Consider the following 24,849-nt stretch of genomic DNA (forward strand, 5'->3'; position numbering starts at 1 on the left):
TTGTTTACAGGAAGTATATTCTCAATAGCCTTAACTCTATTGCAGGTTAAAGGAATTAGTCGAGTACTGTGAAAACACCCATGAATCAGAACGGGAGATTTACAGGGTATGAAAAGCCACTGCTCCTGCAGTTAGTCCTGCAAATTGTCTTATGTCTGCAGTGTTTCAATCAGCAGTTTCATTCCAGTGTTAGAGAGACTGGCTAATATCAAAGTTTCCAGGATGACTGCACTGTTTTGATTTAATGACAATACTAACCCTGACAGAATGGCTACTGTGCTTCAGGGTTATACAGCACAAAACATTCCCTTGTGCTTAAGAAAACTAGAGATAAAATGATCTGCTGTCTTTCCATTTTAATATTTATGAGCACACGTAAACATTAACACCTCTGAATGAGGATAAAATGGGACAGAAACCAGGAAGGATGTGACAGCAATTAGAAGAGCTCTTCAAGAAAAATCAGTTTTGGAAGGGAGCAAGGTGATTAAAAAGAACACAACCTGCAACAAACTGCGCTTTTGTTGAAGAACATTGCAATTTTCTACATTGCGATCTTCAGGACTGGCAAAATAAAGGTCCCCAACATTATTCACAAGACATGCAATGTTAAGAGTTGCATCAAGACAAGGAGAAAAACCCTGTTGTGGTGGGTTGACCAGAGCCAGCAGCCAAGTACCCATACAGCCGCTTGCTCACTCCCCTTGACTCCACAATGGGATGAGGGAGAGAACAGGAAGAACAGAAGTGAGAAAACTCATGGGTAGATATAAGGACAGTTTAATAGATGAAAAAGAAGTGATACAAAGGAAATCCTTCATCACTTCCCACAGACAAACCAATGCCCAGCCAGTCTGAGCAATGGCCACCTTGGAAGCCCAAACCCCCGTTCTTCCTCCTCCACCCCTGCTTTTATTTATGAGCATGACGTTATACGGTATGGACTATCCCTTTGACCAAATTGGGTCAGCTGTCCTGGCTGTCTCCCCTCCCAACCTCTTGCCCATCCCCAGCCTACTAACCAGGGGGCTCAGTGAGAAGCAGAGGAAGCCTTGACACTCTATGAGCTCTGTTCAGCAGCAGCCAAAATACTGGTGTGTTGTCAAGCTTTGTCTTAGCTACAAATCCAAAACACAGTACTATATAGGCTGCTATAAAGAAAGTTAGCTTGAACCTATCCAGAGCCAGCAGAATAAAAATGGCTGCTGTCAGGTGTGGACAAACCTGTCAGACCTGTCTCTGGGAAATTTAAAATACACACAAAATACATACATAATCCATATAACAGGCGAAATGGATCACATGAAGTGCCCACTTAGTGACTATACTGAGTATTCGAATGATGGCCAGTAGTGGATGCTTGGTGGAGGCGTGGCAGAGGCAAAGACGGTGTCGTCCCCCAGTGCCATGTTGCAGCTCCTGGTGCTCTGCAGCTATGCGCCCCTTAAGCCAGAAGCTGCACAGATGGCCTCTAAATGTAGTGACACAATGAACTTCTCCATGAACGCAGCAGTTTTGCAATCCTCCCAAGGTTCTGGTCATCTGCATGGTGTGTCGCAGAGTTCCACACAATAGTTATTTGTTGGTTTAAAAAACCAAAACCACGATGAACAGCACCCAAACCCTTATTTTAAACTTTTAAAAACTGATTCTCTCTGAGAAATCAAGACTAATAATTTTGCATTCAATCTCTTTGCATGGTTCATTTTTTGTTTCTGGAATATCCCACTTCAGTTGTCTCTTTTCCAAACTCAGAGGTCTATTTATTACATTTCTTTTCCTATGAAAGCCATTCCATGTCCCTTACCATCTCCCTTGCTCCTGCTTTGTACCTTTTTTAATTCTGTTAGATCCTTTTTGAGATGGTGTGATTAGAGCTACAACTAATTAATGGAAAATGCTGCAATTTGTAGATAAAAAGCCATACAACATAACTAATTTTAACTTTTTTCATATTTAAGAATCAGAAGTAAATGATAATCTATGTGCTTTTACCACAGATTTGAACTGTTGCTTGTCCCAATGCGAAGACTGAGAATACTTTTTACTTTAACAAAAAAGGCAATTCAGAGCAAGAGATTTCAACTTCATAGGCTAATTCTAAAAGCAAGAGGGGAAACCTATAAATAAATTTATCTGGTAAAGTAACATAGAAAATATCATTAAAAACTAAGAGTTAACATTTCAGTGCCCAATTTCAACAGATATTTCTCAAAACAACAAATCTGATTCTGGATCTACAAAATCCTATTCAATTTGCTAAGCTTACCATAAGGATAAATACGTAAATTTTACCTCTGTCCAACAGTTCAAAGAAATCCCGAAACATAAATGATCAACTTTTTAAAAATCTACAGACAGAATGCACCATTATTTTTTTAATATATTTTTTTCTAAAAACCAGAATATTTTAATGAAGTTCTGTGGAAAACATGATGAAAAAGTTATCTGAGAGAATGGTAAATTCAGGGTTCCCATAGTAACAAAAACAATGAAAAAAAATTAAAATCAAGAGAGTATTGTAAAGGCCTGTCCAAAAAATCAAAAATTCATCTCTGGGAGGCTTGGTGTATGTTTATGTAGAAGGGACACCTACTGCATTGTACAGGTAAGGGTATGCCCTTACACATGGTAACAGGGCCCTAAGGCACATGTTTTGACCTAGGCTCAGCACTCATTGGGAGACCAATGCATGCAATTGGGTTTTGCCTAGCGCTGAGTATACGGGCTGCCAGAACCCAGTTCAGTGTCTAGACAGAAGCCAAGTTCTCCTGCAAGCCCATGGGTGCTGGGAATATGAAGTTGTGACTCCGAGCTCTTCAAAAATACGTTCCCCACAGGCTGCTCTAGTGTGGCCAGTGACTATGGTCATCGGTTTCTAAACAAACACAGTAACCCGGGCACATCATGTTCAGCAGAAACTTCATCCATCTGCTTGCCACAGTGGTTGACAGCATTTCTGGCACATTCCCAGAGAATTTAATTTTGTTAAGTACATTTACTGAAGAAACAAAACCCCCTAAACTGAGCAAATATAGAGTCCTCATAAATATAACTACGCTTTTTTTTTTTTTTTTTTTTTCACTTGGTCTGAGTAACAGCGGGAAATGAAAAACCACAAAGCTGAAGGAAGCGAAGGGACTATTTATGTAGCATGGGAAAAATTAAACTGAGATTCAACACTTTCAAGTGGGTGACATCTGTTTATCAAAATACTTTTGTTGTATCTCTTTTGCCTTTGATTACCCAGTCTGTCTGCTAAGACTTAAAACCAGGGATGCAGTGCTAGATTTGTCCTTTGATTTTAGTGGCAATCTATCTAAGTTCTGCTACTACTTTGAAATCAAAATGTTGGTCTGGCATTGCCAATTGCTAATAAAATATACTAATGTATCATGTACCATTTCTTCACAAAATTACTCACACATGTGTATACAATATGAAAAGATGTATGGGACTTAGGAGTTTTACCCTTTCTGCACATGAGATACAAAGTGTCTATGTGCTAACTTTTTATTTCTGTTAAAACAAAACCTGTTGAACAAGTAGGATGTACACCAAGATGTGGTCTGGAAGGATAATGGAAGCAGCCTGTGAACTGAATAGCTGAATTAAGCAGGAACTCAAACCATTGATTTCTACAAGTAACTTGCAAAAACATGCACCAAGGAAAATAATTTTCAGTGATTCAAAGCAAAATCTTTGGCTAAGTGGTGAGCCTGCCCATAAAATAGGCTAAATAATGTGTTCTGCAACTGCACAAAGTACTGGAGCCTGCCAGGGACCCCATGCCATATTCCAGCAGCAGCAGCAGAAGAAAGTGCCAAGTAAGTGCTGAAATCCAGTATACAGACAAATATGCTTTGCAATTTGACTGCTCTTCTGTTAGTAAAAGTTCTAGATGAACTGGGATGACATTTTTGGTAAGCTGTTTGCTAAAATATAAGATGACAGACTGAGGTTCCTTGCCACCTGCATTGGCATAGCTGCACCAAACAGGCGAAGTTGTACAAACTGCAATTTGCTCCTGTTATTTTCAGCTAATAAGAGCTGAAAATGGTTGACTATGAAAAGTCCCATGGAAGCTGTTCTCGGTATAACAGGATGTATATATGTGTCTATCAGGATGTGTGTATATATGTGTGTTTATATATATATGTCTATCAGGATAATGTCTTTCTTTAAAGGGCTTGGACACCAACAGCACTCATCTCACCCTTTTTCACCATGCTGACTAGAAAGAACAATTTCCCATTTGCAAACAAAACAAAATAATCTTAACAAGAGAAATCTGTTTCATTGTGCTTAAAAAGAGTATACATCCTCCACGCTAAGCATCTCACCTGGTGGAATTAAAGAAAATTAATTGGTTTAACACACAAAATCATGAGGTAAACTAAGAATCCCAAATGAGGAAAGACCACGCCCTCTTCAAAGCGCTATTTGGCATCCAGGATTCCCAGATTATACCCTGTCTCTAATGGCTTTTAATTGCCATCACAGGAACTCAAAATTTACCACTGAATTTACCACTTACTGAACTAAATTATGAATGGGAATAGATAGGACAAGAATCTGGAAGGAAAATACCCCCACACCTGAAAGATCCACCAATCCTGAAATAATAACCCAAAGGAAAACATGGAAAGCACTATTATCTGATACCTTTATGATGAAACTGGACAAACACTAGTCCCTATGAACCAGGATTCAGTGCAGAAAAACAGATTGAGGCCTTCTCAAACACTGAAACATAAGCTGTGGACAGTGCAAGACCAGAGATGCATCTCACATACACTGCATCCAAAAAACCTTGAAGAGAACATGGTGGAAGCAACTGGTGAAACTACCTCATTGCCAAATAGTTGAGCAGGTTTGTTTGACCATCGTCCCCTACCCCAGCTAGTCCTGCTGTGCTTTACCCTCTTCAAGATCCTTTCATAGTTTTACTATTCAAACTCCTTCCCTAGGTTTCCTGTCTTCTCCAGTTCATTCACCCTAAGCACTCTTCTAGCAGCTGCTTTGGTCACCACACAGGGGTTTCATGAGAGTTTACTAGAATAGATCTGCCTCCTCATTCAACTCCTTTGCTCTTGGCAAAGAAGGCCTGGTTTCTGCTGTGTTTCTTCGCCCCATAGGGAACTAGATCATAGACTTTGCTCCTGGAAACACTACAGGAAAATATACTACCAAGGGTGCTAAAAAACCCCAAATAAACCCCACAAAAAACTCCCAAACAATTCCACCAAAAGCTTAGCTCAAATAGCACTCAGATCTATTTACTGGATAGATAAGGAGAGCACTAAGAAGGCATGATATAAACTTTGGTTTTATATGCATACTTCATCCTTGCTCCTACAAACACTATGGCATGCCAACTCCTTGACAACATCCATCTCTACCCAACTCTATATCAGTACACAGCATGAGTGAGAATTACTCCTGCTGCTGAACTCCAGGCAGCCACTCAGGGCATCAAACCAACCCCCAGAGAGATAAACAGCCATTTACCTCTCTTCACTGATCACACTGAGAGTTCAGTTTCCCTGGTACATAATTTAAGCACCTGACATTAAGTAGTGTCAATACCCAGTGAAGTAAACTAGGTTTTTCAGCTGCCTGAAGACCCTGAAGATCAGTCATGGCTACTGTGAAATTGGCAGAGCACTTACAGGGACAGTGGAGAGCGGAAGAAAACTTAAAAAATAAAAATAAGACTTCAATGCCCAGGAAAATATTTAGTGATATTTAGGTTAAAACAGAGTTTTCTGTGAATATTTTTATTCATCATTTTGAATAAATTTGTTTTGGCTATGCTCTCATTCCTGTCATGTCAAATTTCCACTAGCTTTTAGGAGATGTATATTATATATCAGCCACACATTAATCCCACACTCTCATTTTATGTAACAGAAAAAGCACATGTTCTTGCCCAAGCAGTAAACCTCCAAACTTGCTAACATCCCAAAAGCCCCAAGAGCACAGCTCTGCAAAACACTGGGGGCTCTGGCCAGACTGTGCACACACGTGCTGCTTGCAAGGCAGCATGCACCAAATACTCTGCTGCAGCAATGTCAGTGTGCTCCATGCCTTCCCTCAACACAACCAGACACTGGGCTCTCCCAGTAACTTGTGTTGCACTTCTTTCTGGCTAGAAACAAGCAAACAATGAAGCAACCCACCCCCTCTCTCTCTCTTTTTTTTTTTTTTTGTTTTAAGCTAGGTCCAACAGTGCTCTTTAGCCATCTCCTTTTCCCCGTTCCACTCCACAAAAAGCAAGAAATCGAATAACGTAGTTGATTGTTTGGAAATGAATCAAAGCAGTCAAGCAGCAGGAGGAGCAAAGACTGAGACAGGCATACAGATTTTGTTTTAAGCCCTGCATTTGCATGCTCTGAAATACCAATGTTGTAATACTTATAATGACTTACAGGTAGGTAAGTACAGCAATACATCACACAGTAACATACTGTGTTGGGTTTGTGTGTGTGGTAGGGTGTTTTGATACTAGGGAAGGGGGCTACAGTGGTGGCCACTGTGAGAAGCTCTTGAAGCTCCCCTGGCTCCAAGTCAGACCCACCTCTGGCCAAGGCCAAGCCAATTAGCGATGGTGGCTGTGCCTCTGAGAGAATGTATTTAAGAAGGGGAACCTGGGAGGAGGAAGAGGAGTTGTGAGGAAGACACCTATGCAAATGCTGAGGTCAGTGGAAGAAAGGAGGAGGTGGAAGAGGGGGGGTGCACCAGAGCACAGACTCCCCTGCAGCTCGTGGGGAGAGGGCAGGCTGTCCCCCTGCAACCCATGGAGGTCCACGGTGGAGCAGATGCCGACCTGCAGCCCATGGAGGACCCCACGCCTGAGCAGGTGGATGTGCCTGAAGAAGGCCAGGACTCTGAGGGAAGCCCACGCTGGAGCAGTTTGTCGCTGGGAGGACTGTGACACATGGAAGGGACCCACGGTGGAGCAGTTCATGAAGAGCTGCAGCCTGTGGGAAGGACTCATGTCAGAGAAAGTTTGTGGAGGTCTGTCTCCCATGAGAGGGACCCCATGCTGGAGCAGGAGAAGAGTGTGAGGAGTCCTCCCCCTGAGGACGAAGGAGTGGTGGAGACAGTGCGTAAGGGACTGACCAAAATTCCCATTCCCCATCGCCCTGCAACACTGGAGGGGTGGAGGTAGAGAAATCCGGAGCAAAGCTGAGCCCTGGAAGAAGGGAGGGGTAGGGGGAAAGTGTTTCTCAGATGTGGTTCTACTTCTCACTGTCCTACTCTGTTTGTTAAATGGTGGTGGTGGTGGTGTTTGAATTAAATTGATGTTTTTTTAATTCTCCTAATGAGTCTGTCTTTTGCCCATGACCATAACGGGTGAATCACCCCTCCCTGTTCTTATCTTGATTTCAGAGCTGCTTGCTTTATTTTCTCCTTCCCATTCCTGAGGGGTAAGGAGTGAGCAAGCAGCTGCTGGTGCTCAGTTTCCCTCTGGGCTCAGACCATGACACACAACTTCACAGACTCCAAAACTCAATTGAAAGAAACACTATGGAAGAAGACAGACCAGTACAATTACCACATTTAAGATTTTCACTACACAAAAAGTATTAGATAGAATCATACTGCAAAAGGCACAGGAATAGGGTATATTGTCTTATCACTGATTTGGCAGAAGATAAGAAATAAGGTTTCTTCCTATGGTGGATGCACAGAGCTGATTAATCCCACAGTTACAGGGAAGCCAGCCCAGAGGAGTCAAAGAAAGCCATGGGGAAAACAAATTGATTGTGAAGAGGCCTGAGAACAGAGCAGGAGCACTTGCGTGGGCAGACAACAGAGGCTGCTCCAGGATTTCAGCAAGCAACAAAGCAGGGAGAGATGGGTAAACGCTGGGATTTACTTGTTGTTCTAACTTGAGCAATTGGAGGAAGATGACAATTTAAGGCGCTGCCCCCTGGACAGCTCTTCTATTTCTCCCGAATCTCCAATTATTATATTTTTCTTTCTCTTCAATACCCTCATTTCCCCTGAGTATGCACTCATCAAGCAACTTGCATTCCCCTGAAATCCTCCCACTAGCTATCTGGAAAGACATTTATGCTAGAGGGCATAACACTCTTCTAACATGTAGATGCCTTTAAAACCACAAGTCATCTTCGGAAACCAAATTGCACGGAGGTGCATGAAGAATTCCTCCAAGACCTATTTTGGAGGCAAGTGAATTCAGCCAACTCACAAACATCAGCAGTAACTTCAATCCAGTAAGCATGTTTGGTATTCTCAAAACCTTCCCCCAAACCACACATCTCTTTGCACGTGCACTTCTTTTAGAAATACTTTTTTCTAGGTCTGTTTTTATGCTCACTTTTTGCCCTCAGCCTGTATGATAAAAATGTTTTTTGGGTGAGCCCTGGAGAACCAAGCAGACCAAACACTAATGCTCATATGGAATTTATTTAGAGGGGGGAAAAATCCCTTAGTTGAGTAGTTATGTTATTTTGAACTGGTTTTATATTTTATGCGTACATAGTGGAGCTGGAATTTCAGGGCTGGCTTTTGTTTGCGTTCATCATGAAACATTTGTTATATGAGCTGCTGCTACTGCTACCAAAACAGCTGCTGCTCACTGCTAGAAAACCAGAGACCAACTCAACAGTTTCTTTCTTCCTCTCTTAAGTCTAGCTGGCAAATGAGGCCTGGTGTTTCTACAGAAAATCACCTCTGTTTGGCTTCACTGTCATCCTTGCCACCTTTTGACCACACAGAACATGGACTTGAAAGAGAATGGATAAATCAGAGCAAGACCAGGTATGTACTGATGCTCCTGAATCACCTACAATTAAACATAGATCAGAACTCCAGCTGTATGAACTCCCTGCTTTGCAGCCAGGGCAGCACCTTTCCTTCAGCTGCTCTTGAGATTTAGCCAGGATTTAGCCTTTGTCCTGCATCATCATTTTCTGCCATCTGGAAAAACAGCCATGGTTTGATCTAGCTTAGCATTAAAATTCTTCTGTAGGGGACTGCTTCCCTGCACAGAAAAAACTACCCACCCATCCAACAGTCTGTGTACTTTCCTACCAACCTGGACACAGACCAGGACCCAGAGCATCAGCAGACTGCAGTCCTGAGTGCAGAGGACAGATCTTCTCAATTGCACATAAGTTGAATTTTAAGGCATTGCTTTGTTACGAGTACTAAAACACTTCAGTGTGGTTCTTGTTGCTTCCTGCCAATTTCATATTGGCAGTGACCTATTTCACCTCAGTCTCATCTTTTTAAGAGAACATTTATCCCAGGCTGGAGCATAGTCCCTGCGGGACACCCCTGCTTGTTTAAAGTAAGGGGAGACTACTGAACAATTAATGCCCACCTCTTTAACCAATTTTATCCTGCAGGAAAACACTCTCTCTCATATCCTGACAACTTAGAGATTCTGCTGAAAATCACACCTGTACCATCTCATATCCCTGTGCTTGGTGGGTCCTTTCTTCGGGAGGAGTGGCTGGAGAGCTGCCAGTTAGAGAGGGACCTGGGGGTGTTGATTGACAGCCGGCTGAACATGAGCCAGCAGTGTGCCCAGGTGGCCAAGAAGGCCAATGGCATCCTGGCTTGCATCAGAAATAGCGTGGCCAGCAGGGACAGGGAAGTGATCTTACCCCTGTACTCGGCACTGGTGAGGCTGCACCTCGATTACTGTGTTCAGTTTTGGGCCTCTCACTACAAAAAGGACATTGAATTACTCGAGCGTGTCCAGAGAAGGGCAATGAAGCTGGTGAAGGGTCTGGAGCACATGTCGTACGAGGAGCAGCTGAGGGAACTGGGGTTGTTTAGTCTGGAGAAGAGGAGGCTGAGGGGAGACGTCATCGCCCTCTACGACTACCTGAAAGGAGGTTGCAGAGAGCTGGGGATGAGCCTCTTTAACCAAGTAATAAGCAATAGAACAAGAGGTAATGGCCTCAAGTTGCACCAAAGAAGGTTTAGACTAGATATTAGGAAGCATTTCTTTACAGAACGGGTTGCTAGGCGTTGGAATGGGCTGCCCAGGGAGGTGGTGGAGTCCCCATCCCTGGAGGTGTTTAAGAGTAGGGTCGACATAGCGCTTAGGGATATGGTGTAGTTGGAAACTGTCAGTGTTAGGTTAACGGTTGGACTAGATGATCTTCAAGGTCCTTTCCATCCTAGATGATTCTGTGATTCTGTGATTCAAGGAACAAGTTGATTTGTGAGGCTCTGCAAACGCCATACTGACTCTTCCTAACTGTCTATTAATCCCATTCTTTACTATAGTTCCTACCAGTACATAAATTGGATTCTTTCACCTGTTGCTGTCCAGGCAACCATTGCAGCCCTTTAAAAGCTTGAAGTCATGTTAGCTACCTTCTGTTCTTCTAAAATAGCTGCTGATTGAATGACAGGACACACCGCAGAGTTGGCAGTTTCGGTTTCAAAGAGATCCTTGGTGAACGCTAGCTGATGGCAGCACTCCTGACACTGCCAAGGAGAAGAGTGCTGAGGAGAAAAAAATGCCACACCCTAACACCAAATCTGTTATCTGTATTATAGATGGCATCTGCAAGCAACTGAAAAGTTATTCGAATTGAGTCCAAACAGTACAACTCAAAAGATGAGATTTATAAAGTGCAGTAACAATTGTGCAAATGTTGGAGATAGAAAAAGCAGCCCAACTGGAAAGAAGATACTAATTAAAGGACACAATGGGAATACAATTTGGAAGAAAGAGAGGAGACAGGGAAGACAAACCTAGAGAGCAGCAGAGGGGAGGACGCTCTTTCTTACTACATTTATAAATTTGTGATTCTAATCCAAGAACAGAGAAAAAGAAGAAAAAAGGAATCTTCCTAGCCATATTTAGTAAAACCCTCTTCTCTTGCAATTTTTTCTTGAAAGGCAAGTTTTCAAGAGGGACAGATCAAAAAGGCTGGGAAATTCCAACTGGGAAAGGAAATAGGGAGCATAATCTCCAAGAAAGACTCACTCTTGGAAGAGCAAGGGGTCAGCTCTCCAGCACCACAAGCTGCCTCCAGGGCAGGTAAAGCAAAGGGGCTGGGAGGAAGGAGCACAGGCATGTCAAGTGAGCAGATTACCTCCTCAGGAGTGATGGCTGGGAGACATACCAAAAGGACTCCTGTGCAGCAGCTGAGAGCTACACAGCTAATAATTTTCTTCATTTTAATTCCTATAACTTTGTAATCAAGGGCCAACCCTTGCACTTTGCTGAAATTTATTCTACTAATTCTTTCCCTTCTTTTCTAATAGTAATTAACAGTGGTCTTAAGATGACTTAGAGCACAATATACTGTGTCCTCTGGGAGTAACTGGTCTATTTACAGATGTACTCTGGGGATGTCTATTCCCTGAGAGTGCCTCCCTGTCACCTCTCCCAGCTACCCACTGTCTCCCTTTAGCTTTATTGCCTTTAGCAAGCTGCATGCCAGAAAGTGCCTTGCTATAATTTCACACCTAACTTGTCAGAATTGATGGTCTTTCATGTTTACCTCATTTTAATTATTATACCATTTTAATTATTATAGCAGCTCATTTGTATCACTGTAGAAACTTGTTTTTAAATTACAGTGTTTATGTGAAAACCAAAGTAATTCCTTAGGAATGGCTGCTCATCTCTACTGCATAAAAATTACAGGTAAAAGCATTTTTATAATTAAATTTATTTTCTGTAGTTACTTTACCTTTAGTATTTTTCAAAACATTTCTGAGACATCAAAGATACTGTCTCACAGTACTCGCTTTGCTCTTGCAAGATGCCTCAGGGATAAGAATAATCAGTTTAACCTGTAGCCTATTGTATCATTGATACAATGGGCAAGATTTAGGATCAGTCTGAGGGAAAAATACAATAGACTTCTGTGAAAACTGAAAATGTGATTATGCTCCTAAAAGTAAACTGAATAGTCAGGTCTGTGATCTGCTCCATACTGTTCCTGTGTCTTCAATGCCAAATATGCTCAGTTTTCAGTTAAAAGATGTTTCTCCCCATACACTGACCCCGAAAACATACTGTGGGACACAATGAAAATCGAGCTAAATTCTCACTTGTTTTGGTCCTATTATTAACAAAAGTTTTTCAGATTCCAACCTCAGCCACCTTGTGCAACTTGCTTGTTTCCATGTAGGTGAAATGAAGAGCTGTGCAAATGTACTGGAGCTACAGCTGGGAACAGAAGTAGCCCTATTAATGGGGATTTAATAGCCATCTGCATCCTCTGCTATGCCTTCTGTTGCCTGAATAGAGGTCAAAGTTGTTAAAGAAGCAATTTGCATGTTCTGGTACTGCTATAATTTTTATTCAAATGCTATTTTTAAAGCAGAAGCAGTAACAGAAGTTTAGCTGGAATGTTACTGATTAAAATTAATAAAATGATTTTATTTAGTAAGTTAGTCAAGAAGCAATGAACTGTTGTTGCAAGCTTTAATTTATCATTAAAATATTTGTGGTGTTTTGTCATCAGTGACCCCGGATTATTTATGAGATATAGCTAGTGCTGTATCCGAATGGAGCTTTCCTCCTGTGCCTGAGCTTTAACAAAGCTGCTTGTCCGTGGGTTTTTCATTTTGCTACAGTAGGAAGAGGAAACATACAAAAGATGCATCAGGGAACCAACCTCAAATGAATAGCAGGAGCACTGTTATAAACCATAACATCTTTAGTGACTGATACGCTCACTAGATAAACATGACAGTTGCTTGAAAGATACCAGCACCAACCCTTCAAAATGATCTCCTGACACAAAAAAAATACACATGAATTCTTGATACGTGGGATGCAAGGGTTTGGCTGATGGGCCCCTTGGGATTTACACCACAAATAAGTTTTGTTTTTACTGCAACAAAGTATGAAATTACATCTGTGTGGGTTTAGTCTAAAACCAGACAGCCCAATAGATCTGATGAAAGGAAATGGAAACAATGCAAGTATCATGAAGATGTGGGATGAAATGCAAAATCTGAAGGCTGAAGTTTTTTGGAATTGCACTAAAAGATGAAGGTGATGCCATAGGTGGTCTCAGCCTTCATATCCTACAGGTATAAATGCATTATACAGAAAGTTTAGAGAGGGGAAACTCTGCTCATGACAGAGAGGCTCAGACAAAGGCATGCAAACAAGTGAAGCGTGTTTGACTTCAGGTAAAGACCCTGCCAGTTGATGGAAAAGAGCAACATGAAAAAGGTGGTGGAGAGGAATAGGAAAAAGGTAGCAGACTGCAGAGCACAAGCTCTGCATATACAACGTGTATTACAGCACAAAGAAAGGAAAGATTTAGGAATTCTATGAAAAAATACTTAGCCTATCTCTACAATACCTTGTAGGTTGTCAGAGCCAGTCTATGAGCTCACGTGTCCAGAAACTTTAGTATAAGACAAACATTTGATCTAGGTTTTTCAAAGGATGATTTAAAGGAACATGGACTTCACCTTCCACTACAATTCATTCTGAGCAGAGCCTTTACAAGTTCAACTCCCATGAAAATCCAAGTCTAAAATAAGGATTAAAAAAATCTGCATTGTAACTGGCAAGCAGAGAAACCACATCCTTCTTTGCCATATTCAGCGGTGAGACCTGGAAGGCGGCCAACCTCCTCAAATTCCAGAGGCGCTGGGCAGGGGCATTGTGGGTCAACACTGGCCCTCCTCATTCCTCCAGTTCATGAAACATGCTCACCATCCCAACCTGCCAAGATGAAATTTCTCACCTGATCTAAGTGATTATTGCTGGTGCTGCTGTACTTACAAAGTCAAACACTCATCTTGACTCTAGGAGAAAGCAGAACCATAGCAATATGTTTGGCAGGTGGACCTGTAAATCGCACTTCCCTGCACCATAAGCTCAGGGAGCAGATTTACCAGGAGTGATGTCATTGTCATGTCAGGCTGACAGCTACCTCACTTCTTGTCTCAAAATGCACCATTCACTTTGTGCCACAAGATGTATTCATAGGCAAATACTCTGCTGCGTAACCATGCACATATGAGCTAACTCCAATCTAACAAGTACATGCTAGCAGGGAATGGTAAATACAGTGGTCTTGAGCCTGGATGCATACAAGCTCCATGTGGGCTTGGAAAGCCACGCCAAACTCTCTTGCCACATCTTTACTGCTGCTCATGTTTAGCAATGAGGCATCCTGGATAAATCTTTGGGTGCCACAGTTATGTCTCTTATGCAACACACACATAATCTGGAGTGGCTTCACCTTCCCCAGCAGAACAAGACCATAGCTGGTATGAGCTGCCAATCTCTGCTGTGGAACTTGCCACAGAGAAGTTTAGCTTCTGAGACAAATCTTCCAATGACCTAGTGGATCTTTTGAAAAACATAGTCATGAGAAAGCCCACAAGTGCTCAAATCCTTCCAAGAGCTCCTATTCTGAAAACTCCTTAGTTTATTCACAACGGGATTTGAAACCTCTGAAAGACAAGAACCAACATGTTTTCCTTTTATGGAATTGCAAAAAGAAAGGATATTTCCACTGATTGTGCTTATCACTGATTGGTGCACCCACTAACTTCAAGGCATCCCAGATCAGGCAGTCCCATTTTGCCTCTGCTCTCCAAACCTTGTATTTTCATGGCTGAAGAGCTAAATAATGTATCTACAGCTTTTGATACTACCTTCCACTTTATAAAACAAACCAAGGAGCAGATTAGTTGTGTGGAATGTTCTAGATGCTATCAATCTAATTGGGAACAAATGTCCTCGGGGATATGCACTGTCACTCTTCCTCTTTCCCTGCCTTTCTTGCACACAGAGAACTGGGAATTTGTTTTACAAGAAACAAAAATACACTCTTCCTAGAGCTTAAACTGCCTGTGTTAGCATACACATTGTTTTAGAGTGTTCTTCTATGTAATTTTGAAAGTTCAGACTTCAGAGGGAAAAGAAAGGAACGTTTTGTTCGCATTTCCTATTTTTATTTTCTATTTTCAGAACAGGATGGAAGAAAACGCCACCCAGGCAGAATGTAAATTCACATGGGCTATTACCACTGGCATTATGTTCAAGTCCTCTGAACATCCTGAACAAGCAGGGAGATTACACCACCTTCTGGACAAAATTTTTTAAGTCGCACATACAGTTTGCTTCACATAACGGATGGGAACATGCCATGGAAGCGTTACTCATTTAGTTGCTTCCCAAGTCCAACCTCACGTTTTACCTCCACATGAAATCTGGAGTTTTCCTCTTCTATAGAAAACTTTCATAGACAGTGATTCCTCTGGAGAGTATATTTAGGGAAAGCACAAATATGGTTTAGAGTATGAGGTAAAAGAAAACACAGCACGTCTGGAGTCTCGCTTTTGAACATCTGAATGTGTTCAAAGTTTTTCCAAATTCTGTTTTAAAAAAGTGGCAGATGCAAAGTAGTGATGCAAAAAAATCTTAGCATTTTAACTGAATCTAATCCAAGTGGCTTTTATTCTCACATCAAGAGTGAAGACACTTGTAGGAGAGAGGAGGGTTGTACATTTGTGCACAAGAGATGAGCCAATATATTCCCTTTCCACATACCAGTCACAAACCTCTCCAGAAAGTATGGTTCAAGAGAAGTAGGCAGACTATTAGAAACTTCAGACCACGTGTCCTAATTTTGTTCAGCACAAAATGAAGAGAAAGACAAAGGCAGAATATAAAATGACCAGGACTGTGCACAAAAAGTACTGCCTCCTTCCATCAGACTTCTTTCACCATTTCTTACCCAGAGTTCCTGCTCTTGGAGGTTGTGGCTGCAAAGACATCCATTCCAGTTTATCCAGGGAAAAAAGAACAGTGGGATCTTCCTGCCCTCCCCTTTGCTTTCTTCATATCACAGCAACTTTTCCAGCAATGATCCTCAGTTTCTCAACATTTCCAAATGCATAGCATCCACATCTTGCCACAGCAGCCCAAGAACAGGGTGGGAGAAAGGCCACCACAAGAATTTAGTACTAAAGGTATCAGTCAGACTATGGGGAGCACTAACAAAGTGATGACCTGGAAGGGGGGATAAGGAAAGAAAGAAAAGCCCCTCTCAGCCTTCTCCATTTGCAAAGAGTTTTATTTTGGTAAGGAGTGGGAAAATCTTTTCCACTTCCAGCACAGGAACCATCTGAAGGAATGCCCCACCTTCACTGCTGCCTTGGCACAGAAGTAATCTTCAACATGGTGCAAAGACTTCTGGGGTTGATCCCACCCTTTTCCTAACTCCATCAAAAAAGGCTTCATCATCTGCCTCACGGGACATCAGCCTTGCTATAAAGGCAAATGGTAGCATCTCCCTCCTTACTGGGTTTAAAGAGAAGGGGAAGCTTATAAATAGAAAACGTCAAGAGTGTGTCACTAGCATTCATGAACAGAATGGACTTAAAAAATCATCACGTTTATATTACCTGCGATAATATTACTGCTACAGTTTAAAACATTCCCTGTAAATGTGATTCTTAAGGATAATCACATTTTCGTTGCATTTTCAAAACAAGCACATTTCACAGTTTACCTGAACAATATATTTTCTTCCAGCTGACAGCATGAGTAATTTCATTGCACTCAATAAAATTCACTGTTTGAAAAGCTTAAGCCAGTCTGCTTGCTTTAGAGTAAGATCTACACATTCTCCATGCAAAATATAACTTTCAGGAAACAAAGATTTTTTTTTTTATGGTATTGGGGAAGAAGTGTTTTTATAGGGCTTCTGGTGCCAAAGAAAATTTATGAACTCCTGCAGAAAGGTGAGAGGATATGGGCTATTTCTGAGGTGCTAAAAAACATTTTATAGCCTATTCTTATATATTAGATGCTGTTAACTTTTACCCCATGCCACAGAAGTTGACAAGGCAGAAGACAATTCTATGTTTTGATGTCTATAGTGTGTATTTTCTGCCTCTTAAAACCACCAAAACTACAAAACCCACATGTGCCCATTTCAAAAGAAACTGTGTAAGTATTCTCTGCATTCTGGCTACCAGCCAGGCTACGGAAGTGAACTATAGCCAGCAAAAATGAACAGGCCTGACCAATTATTTTTCCTTCAGTTGTGCTCCTGAGAATGAGGAGAAATTTTACATGTCAAGTTATGCTATCACTATTTCAGGCCTTTCAAAATTTTAAGAAATACTTCCAAATTTTGAGGTAAACATAATCCAAGGCTCTGCAATTGGACCCTATCTTCTCCAGTGCTGGGGAAAAATGAAAGACAAAATTTTGAGCAAATTTTACTGTGTTAGCAAAGAAATCTAGTAAACAAAGTAGTTCATTTTTTTTTATATTTCTTCTATCCATCTACAGATACTTCTATCTATTCCACAATACGTCCACTGCTTCCTACCCTTCCATTTCCATCTCTTGTCAAAGGCAGTTCTGGCTGTCAAGGCAGGAAGAGTTTGTCACTTTGGACAAGACAGGCATCAAAAAAGAGTCCTTTCACAATTCTTGACTTCGTCTCAACATTAGCAAAATACTTAATTTCAAGGAGAGAGTAGAAAAGGAGGAAAACAGGAAGACTGTAGCTCTAAAGTATTCTACAGGATAATATCAGATTGGTTCCAATAAAAACTTTAGCACCACAAAGAGCTTTCACATTTTGTTGCACATTGTTATAAAACATACAAGTAAAAATATTTGGCATATGGATAAGCTGAAGGCAACATTCTTATTAATGCAACGAAGAAAATTATCCTCCTAGTGTCCTCTGACACTAAAATTTCCTGTCATGCAGAATTGCCAACTTCTTCAAACTCACAAAATTAGAGAAAAATTACTGTGCATTTCAAAACGTGGCACTGTCAAAAAGAAAAGAAAAAGCCAGCACAGAACAAATACACAGCAGCTGGCAAGAAAAATATATTAAAAAGCCTGATAACCAACTGTTAGTAATAATGTCTGAACAAGTCAACTTTTCACTCTTTTAATTTTGTTATATTTTACCTTTCCTCACAGTTTTCTTCTGCCATCTTATGTAAAATAAATCATTAGCATCACCAACAAAAGGACTCGAGTCATATTGCATTAAGCAAGAACTTTGCTTGGATGGGAGCTGTGTCCACCCAAAGCACCTGTAATGAGGAAGGAGGGTCCCAACTTTGGGAAGAAGAAGGGGTTTAACCCAGAACATTAAATGCACATGTGATTTTATGGGTTTGGTAACATCCAACAGTTTGTTTCCTACAGCAAGAGGTAGGTGCTTTTAATTTGGTTTAGTTTATGATGTTGGTGGGAGAGTAATAGCCAGTTTCCTACTCTGCTGTTTAATCTATGTAATCTGCTAAAGCAACACTAGATGGAAATTGCCTTCCTTTAGTTACTTTCTGCTTCAAAGCAGCTCTACAAACCCAGTTTTTGAATTGTGTCTAATCCAGAACCACTTACTGCAGTGGACTCTGGTGCAGAGATTCACTGACCTGGATGTGAAACACCTTTCTGTACATGGTCCTTCATTGTGTTTTCCTCATCTCAATATATTCCACTGATAAAAGTTCTGGAAAAGCTTTACTTTATATGAAAAGAGAAAAGACTGCCACAAGAGTATCTCAGGTGGAGCAGCAGGTCAGCAGACAAAACTGTACATTGTATAGATCTAATCTGCAAGTGTTAATTGCAACAAAAAGTCGTTTTGGCCCAAAGTATCTGCTGCTTTGTGGGATCACCATACAGCTGGGCAGAAATGACATCTCTTCTTCCCAGCACTTCATGATGCAACAGCAGAGGGTGTTGCAGATCAGGTCTACAGTGCCCTGAGGAAAATGATGTAGGATTTTTTACACAGCACTTGGTTTTTGTGTATTCTTTTTCTCTTTCTGCCTGATTCTGTTAAGTTTTCTCTAAGCATTAGCACCAACTCAGAAGTAACCTGAAAATAATTATGGCTGGAAAAAACCCCAAACATATGCATGTATGAAAAGAGGAACAGACTTACAAGGAAACTGTTTCCTTTCTATTATTCCTTGTTAGTAAGTGAATGGGAAAAATAAAACAAAATTTTAATCCACATGGAAAATACTGAAGGAAAGAGGTGAATCTTCAGACATGACACAAGACCAGCCTTCACATGAAATCCCAGAGGAAATCACTGTCCTGAAATAAGGAATCAAATCTCCCCCAGATACTGGAATATACACAGAGAAGAGAAACATTATCCAGCACTTAATGATTCTGGGAGATTTCTTATTTCACACCTGATGATTTCTAGGGCACCCTGATGAGAGTTGAGACCTTGTGTGCTGTTTGTTAGCTTCCCCCATTGTAAGAGAAGTGAAGATCTATGGCTCACAGAACAGCTGAGGAAGTCCTATAGATTCCCAAAGAAAAGTCTGCTCATTGCAAAGAGAGCATTCTTCTATTGATCCTGCACCTCCTTGTCGTCTAACATCCCCATGGGAAAAACCTTGGAGACTGAATTGTGCAAACCTTTAGGAAGACTTCCACACATTACAAACATAGGTATCTTTTATTTTTGAGTTTACAAAGAAAAGAGAAATAACTGATCCGAAACTGGGGACTACTCTCATGTCAGTACCATACCATGCTCTCCTTATGTCTGTTATTGAGCAAAATAGCTCTATGGCTGGATGTAGCACCACAACAAAGTAACAGTCACAGCTTCTAAATAGTTGCCTTAACTGCCTTATTGCAAGCAAGTAACAACCCACTGAAATCAGGCTCAGAGGACGAATGCCATACTTCCCCTGTAATATCTGTATCATTGCTAAATACAAAGTTTTCAAAGATGCATCCTGGAAGCAGGGATTGGTGGACAGTCACCCATAATTCCTGGTTATGGACAGAAACACATAATTTCTCTAAAGTGACTGATTACTGTGATAGCTGCTCTCAGTCAAAAGCCAGCCATCAGCTGCATGCACAAAATTCAATCTTTGCTCCATCTGTTTTAATATACAACTTAGTACAAAAGACACATTTCATTGGCATTTCACACTGACATGAATGCAACCAAGTGACCAAGCAAGAAGGGAAGTTTTACCCATCCCTGGTTCATACGATGTTGATGGCCCAGCCAAATGTAAGCAGGAAATCAGTTTGGCCAGAATGACATGCACAGCCGCACAGAAGCATCGTATTTCTTGGTTTATGCATAGGACACAAGACTGTCTTCTAAAGAAGTTAGCAGCAAATAAGCATTGGGAGGGATGGACTGATGCAGAGAAGAGAGAACCCTTTCAGACTGACCGTGGGGTGCAAATTAAGGGGTAGATTAAGTGCTCTCTGTTTTCATTTCTCTACTCAAGTCTCCTAAGTCTTCTTCCTCAGCATGCTTTGTACTTAAAGTGCTGTAAATATGTGTTCTTATTTGTACCTTACCTAAACTCAGTTTAACTGAAGGTTCATTTAATTTCAACTCTTTGTCAAGGTTGAGGGAAAATAAATACCCCGGTACTGGAGAATCTCCAAAGCATTCAGCTCCCCAAACCATTTCTTGAAGGTTTACTTAGGTAGATATTGCTGACACTATTTTGAGAATATTTTGACAGTATTATCTGAGAGCCAAGTATGACAGAATTAAAAGAAGAAGCCACTCCAGTGCTAAATGGGAAGCTTTGTGGCATGTGGCAAGATCACTGGAGCAACAAGTGCTTGCCCAGGAATGAAAACCACACAATAACATTAAGAATAATTGCAGAATATGTATCTTTCCCATCAATCAAATCTGCTTCCTAAAAGGGAGATAAATCTCCTTATTGACTAAAAAAAGGCATAAATATACCTTCCAGCAGCCATGCAGATTTTGCATGTAAAAGTTTCTGTAAGAATAGCTTTTTAATGGAAAAAGTTACCTGGGTTTTTGTAGATGCTAAGCACATCCTTGAAATAATGAGGTAAGAATCTTTCTAATAAAAGCAGCACATCCTCCAACTCCTCCAGAATGCCCACAAGCAGAAAATTTTCATTAACGTTCAGCTTCGCTCTTTCAAGAGCCCATTCACCAGGTTCCCTGTATGAAATCAATGGAAGGAGAGAGAAGGAGTGGAGAGGGAAAAAAAAAAAAAAAGCTTAAATATGCATTTACTTCAGAAATTCAAGCCAAGAACACAACTGAATAAAAAAATATTCAGTGCTGTACTTCTAACAGAACATACCCCCCCCCCCCCCCCCAAACCTGAATGGCTTACTGAGCTTTTCCACACAAAGTATAGAATTGGTTTGACATGCAAAAACATGATCACATTAAAAGGAGGTTAATCACTGTGTGGAAGTACTCTGTTCTGAAGACACCTTTTGCCAAGTTGTTTATAAGCTCAAACTTGTGAACTCCTGTATTTCGACTCGGAAGCACGACCCATCTCATGGGTGGAATGACTGCCCTGGGGGGTGAAGGGTGCTAAGGGGTGGTTGTGTCCCTGAACCACATCAGGAGAACTTCTTCGAGCAACCACTGCCTGCTGTTACCCAGTGAATACCACACAGAGGCTGATGGGCTGTTTACCACCTTGTCCTTCAGTTTAACTTCTGCCAAAGTCACCACGAGTTTCCCTCTCCCTGCCATTATCCCTGACTGCCCTGTAGCTCTGCTACAGGACTCACATTCATTTGCTCTGCCTGATACTGGTTTTGAAGATCAGTTTAGGGATATTCTATCTTTTCCCCCAGTGGGAGAGGCTGGCAGGACACCAGTACATCTTTATGCTTCTCTCATAGTTTCCTGGAAGCACCATTTTGTTAGACAAGCATATAAATCCCAAGTCCCTTAGACTAATTCTTACTAATTATGTCCTGGGAGCAGCAGTCAGCATTCATACTGATAGGGGGTATAATGCCACTATCTCACATTAAAGGAAATTAGCTTTTTCACAGGGTCCAGCTAGTATGATTAACACCTGAGTCACATATGCTACCTGAGAGTGGCTGGAGATGACACCTCTTCCCTGACTCCATTAGGCTACTGCAAACTCTATGCAATAGTGAATTTAACAACATTTGTCAGAAGCTCTTTTGATGACATGTGGAAAAGCTTATTGCTTTATGCTCCTACTGGAGCAGACATGGAGCAGGTTTTTCATTCCCTACCACTTTCTGTGCACTGATCCATCTTTTGGAAGAGCAGAGTGTCCTAACAAATACTACAAGCCTCTTTCTTGCAGCTCCTTGTGAGACTAAGATGTAGCTGAAGGAAGTGCAAGGGCATGACAGGAGACAGATCTATAACAAGCTACAAAACAGTACTTCGAACCTCATAGAGATATACTGTGAAAGTATTCAGGTATGTGACTTGTTAATGGGATTACTCATGCACACAAGTTAAATGTGTAACTGTAAGCATTTGCAAATGGGGCCAAAATACATTAAGAAAAAAAATGTGTAATGAAAATGAAGTCATGAATCTGTTTTGTTTCTTAATCATAACTTCACGTATGCCAAAAAACTAAAGCAGGATTTTACAGCAAAGATACTTAGAAACTGAGACATAAGAAGGAAAACATTTTCACTTGTTACTACTGCTACAAAAAAGTATGGCTTTTGAAAGAAATTTTTTGAAAACACGTGCAGTTGTTCCACTACAGAGAAGGGGTAACAATAAATAAACAGAATTCCTTGAAGTTGAACAAACCTAATAAAGAATATGCTGTGACCAACAATACAAAAGTATTTGAAAACAAGAAGCTATTTAAAATTATTCACATAGTATTGCATGAAAGTTTACTATGCAGTATCACTAATACTGCAATATGAGAATGGCATAAACAGACACAATAAAAATGAGTCAGCTCAACTACAGCAGTAGAAGGCTGCACTTTACATAGTTTAGCATGATTACTATTTCTTACACAGACATTTCTTACATTTCTTACACATTCCAAACCTGGAATTCCTCATATATAGACCTGATAAGAGCACCCAAGCAGAGCTAAAATATGCATTACAAAATTATAGCACAGCTAAAATGAGTAACAAGCACATACAGTCACTGCCATTCTCACCCTGCCAACCCAGAAAAAAAATTCCTCATAAATACATCCAGATTTGATGAATTATTCAAGTATTAAATCAAGACAAAAGAATAGTACTACATTTGCATTACCTTCCTTACTCCAAAATATATACATGCAGTTACCACATAAAGTGTTACATTGTACTTACACTTTTCTTTTCTTCAAATAACTGATGCCTCTTTATTATCAGTTTCTGACAAAATGTTGCCAATAGCTATTGCTGAACAAATTGGGATACCCTGTATATATTTACCTGCATCTTGGATGCTGTCCACAGAAATATGGTATGATGTAAAATAACCTGGGATTGGAACATTCAGGGTAGTTTTCAAGGATACATACATTAATGTCCTGTGGGGGAGAAAAGAAAAAAAAAAAAGAAAGAAAGGGAGGTTGAATACTGCATTTTCTTTTCTCTATTAATATCTCATACTTCACACAGTCATCTGAGAGTCAAAGAACTGTGTTGAGGCTATACCAAATACCATAAAGTCATCTACCGGTCAATTTATCTACTTCTAAATATCATTAGAAAGTTTCAGGAGGAACAAAAACCCCAAAGTGATTTTGTCCTAGAATGCAAAAAACCACATTTTCTTGCTGCAAATAACACAGTTATTATATTGAGATTACTGCATGATTCAAAGCGGGACACATGGATCAACGTTCATATTGAGTTACATTTAAAATATTCAGGAGATTATTTTCAGACTCTTGCTTCTAAAGACATCCTGGGAGAAACCAGAAGTAGCCAGAATAAATCAAATTGAGACAATGATTTTTTTTTTTTTTTAATTCTGCTTCATTTAATGACTGAAATGAAGAAATATATGCTGTAATTCACAGAGCTTACTCTTGATATAAAAACATACATCACTTTTGATTACAATTCTGTATGTTCCTCAGATGTTCAGAATTGAGCCTATTGTGTAAACCCCCTCTGAGAAAAGGGCTTATTAGAAAGCATTTATCATTTTCCTGATTTATCGGTCATCTAATTAGGAGCTATTTATCATTTTTCAAAGACTAGGCATAGCTACTGAACTCTCAGGAACTGTATTCCATTTCTAGCTTTACTCTAGCTCAATAATAAATGCACCTGCAAGTGGGATTGAATTCCACTATCCTTACCTAGTCTAATAGACCCTTACCCTGCAAGCAGACCCACTGACTCCAGAGACATACAGGCCAAAAAAAACCCCATGCAAGACAACATAAGCAATGATGAAAGGATCTCATCTTTGCAAAACCAGTCTTCATTCTTATTTAAAGATGTGTGCTTTTATAACGCAATACATTTGATACACATCAGTATCAAACCAATGACTAATCAAACCTATTTCATCAAGTAAATAAAACGTGATAGAGAACACTTCAGTGGGCACCATGCCCTCTGCAAAACAGAAGTGCTCAGCAGCATGGGGCACAGGCTCTCCCCAGGTACCACGCTCTCCCAGGGCAGTGCAGGGTACAGGCCTCCAGCTGCAACATCTGATTCTGAGACCTCGGCGCAAAAAAAGTCTTACCACAACTTCAACCCTCATGCCTAATTTCATTAGTGTCACATTTGGGTCCGTAAGCTGTTTAAAGTACATTCCTGTTTCCTCCTCTGTCTTACACTTACGTAAATCAGATTTTACAAGCACATCAGAAGGTCCTGGACTGGGAAGTAAATCACATGGTGAGGAACCATCAAAGAAAACAACATAAAAATTGCCAATTGGAATACAAACAACGCATCTCTCCTGCTTCCCTCAGTGTATCCAAGCATACTGAGAAGGGCTTGCCTTAAATTCATACCAGAAAATTTACCGTCAAGACCTGAATTTTGACATTCAAGGCTCTGAGCTGAAGTTAACCAGCCCCCCATCCTCAGCGGTATGAATATTACTAAGAAAACTACCG

The 24,849-nt window shown here is 40.7% G+C and overlaps 1 protein-coding gene across 1 annotated transcript in view; it reads right to left on the reverse strand.

The window, feature by feature from the left end:
• UST (uronyl 2-sulfotransferase) overlaps positions 1 to 24,849 on the reverse strand; it is a 178,040-nt gene that overhangs the window by 14,509 nt on the left and 138,682 nt on the right. Inside the window, exons 6-7 of the mRNA XM_074862898.1 lie at positions 23,198 to 23,295; positions 20,791 to 20,948 (exon numbers count right to left, since the gene is read on the reverse strand). Coding sequence (XP_074718999.1) covers positions 20,791 to 20,948; positions 23,198 to 23,295 — 256 coding nt within the window. The remainder of the gene's footprint in view (positions 1 to 20,790; positions 20,949 to 23,197; positions 23,296 to 24,849) is intronic.

Source organism: Strix uralensis, chromosome 3 (genome assembly GCF_047716275.1).
Source record: "Strix uralensis isolate ZFMK-TIS-50842 chromosome 3, bStrUra1, whole genome shotgun sequence".
Lineage (NCBI taxonomy): Eukaryota > Metazoa > Chordata > Aves > Strigiformes > Strigidae > Strix > Strix uralensis.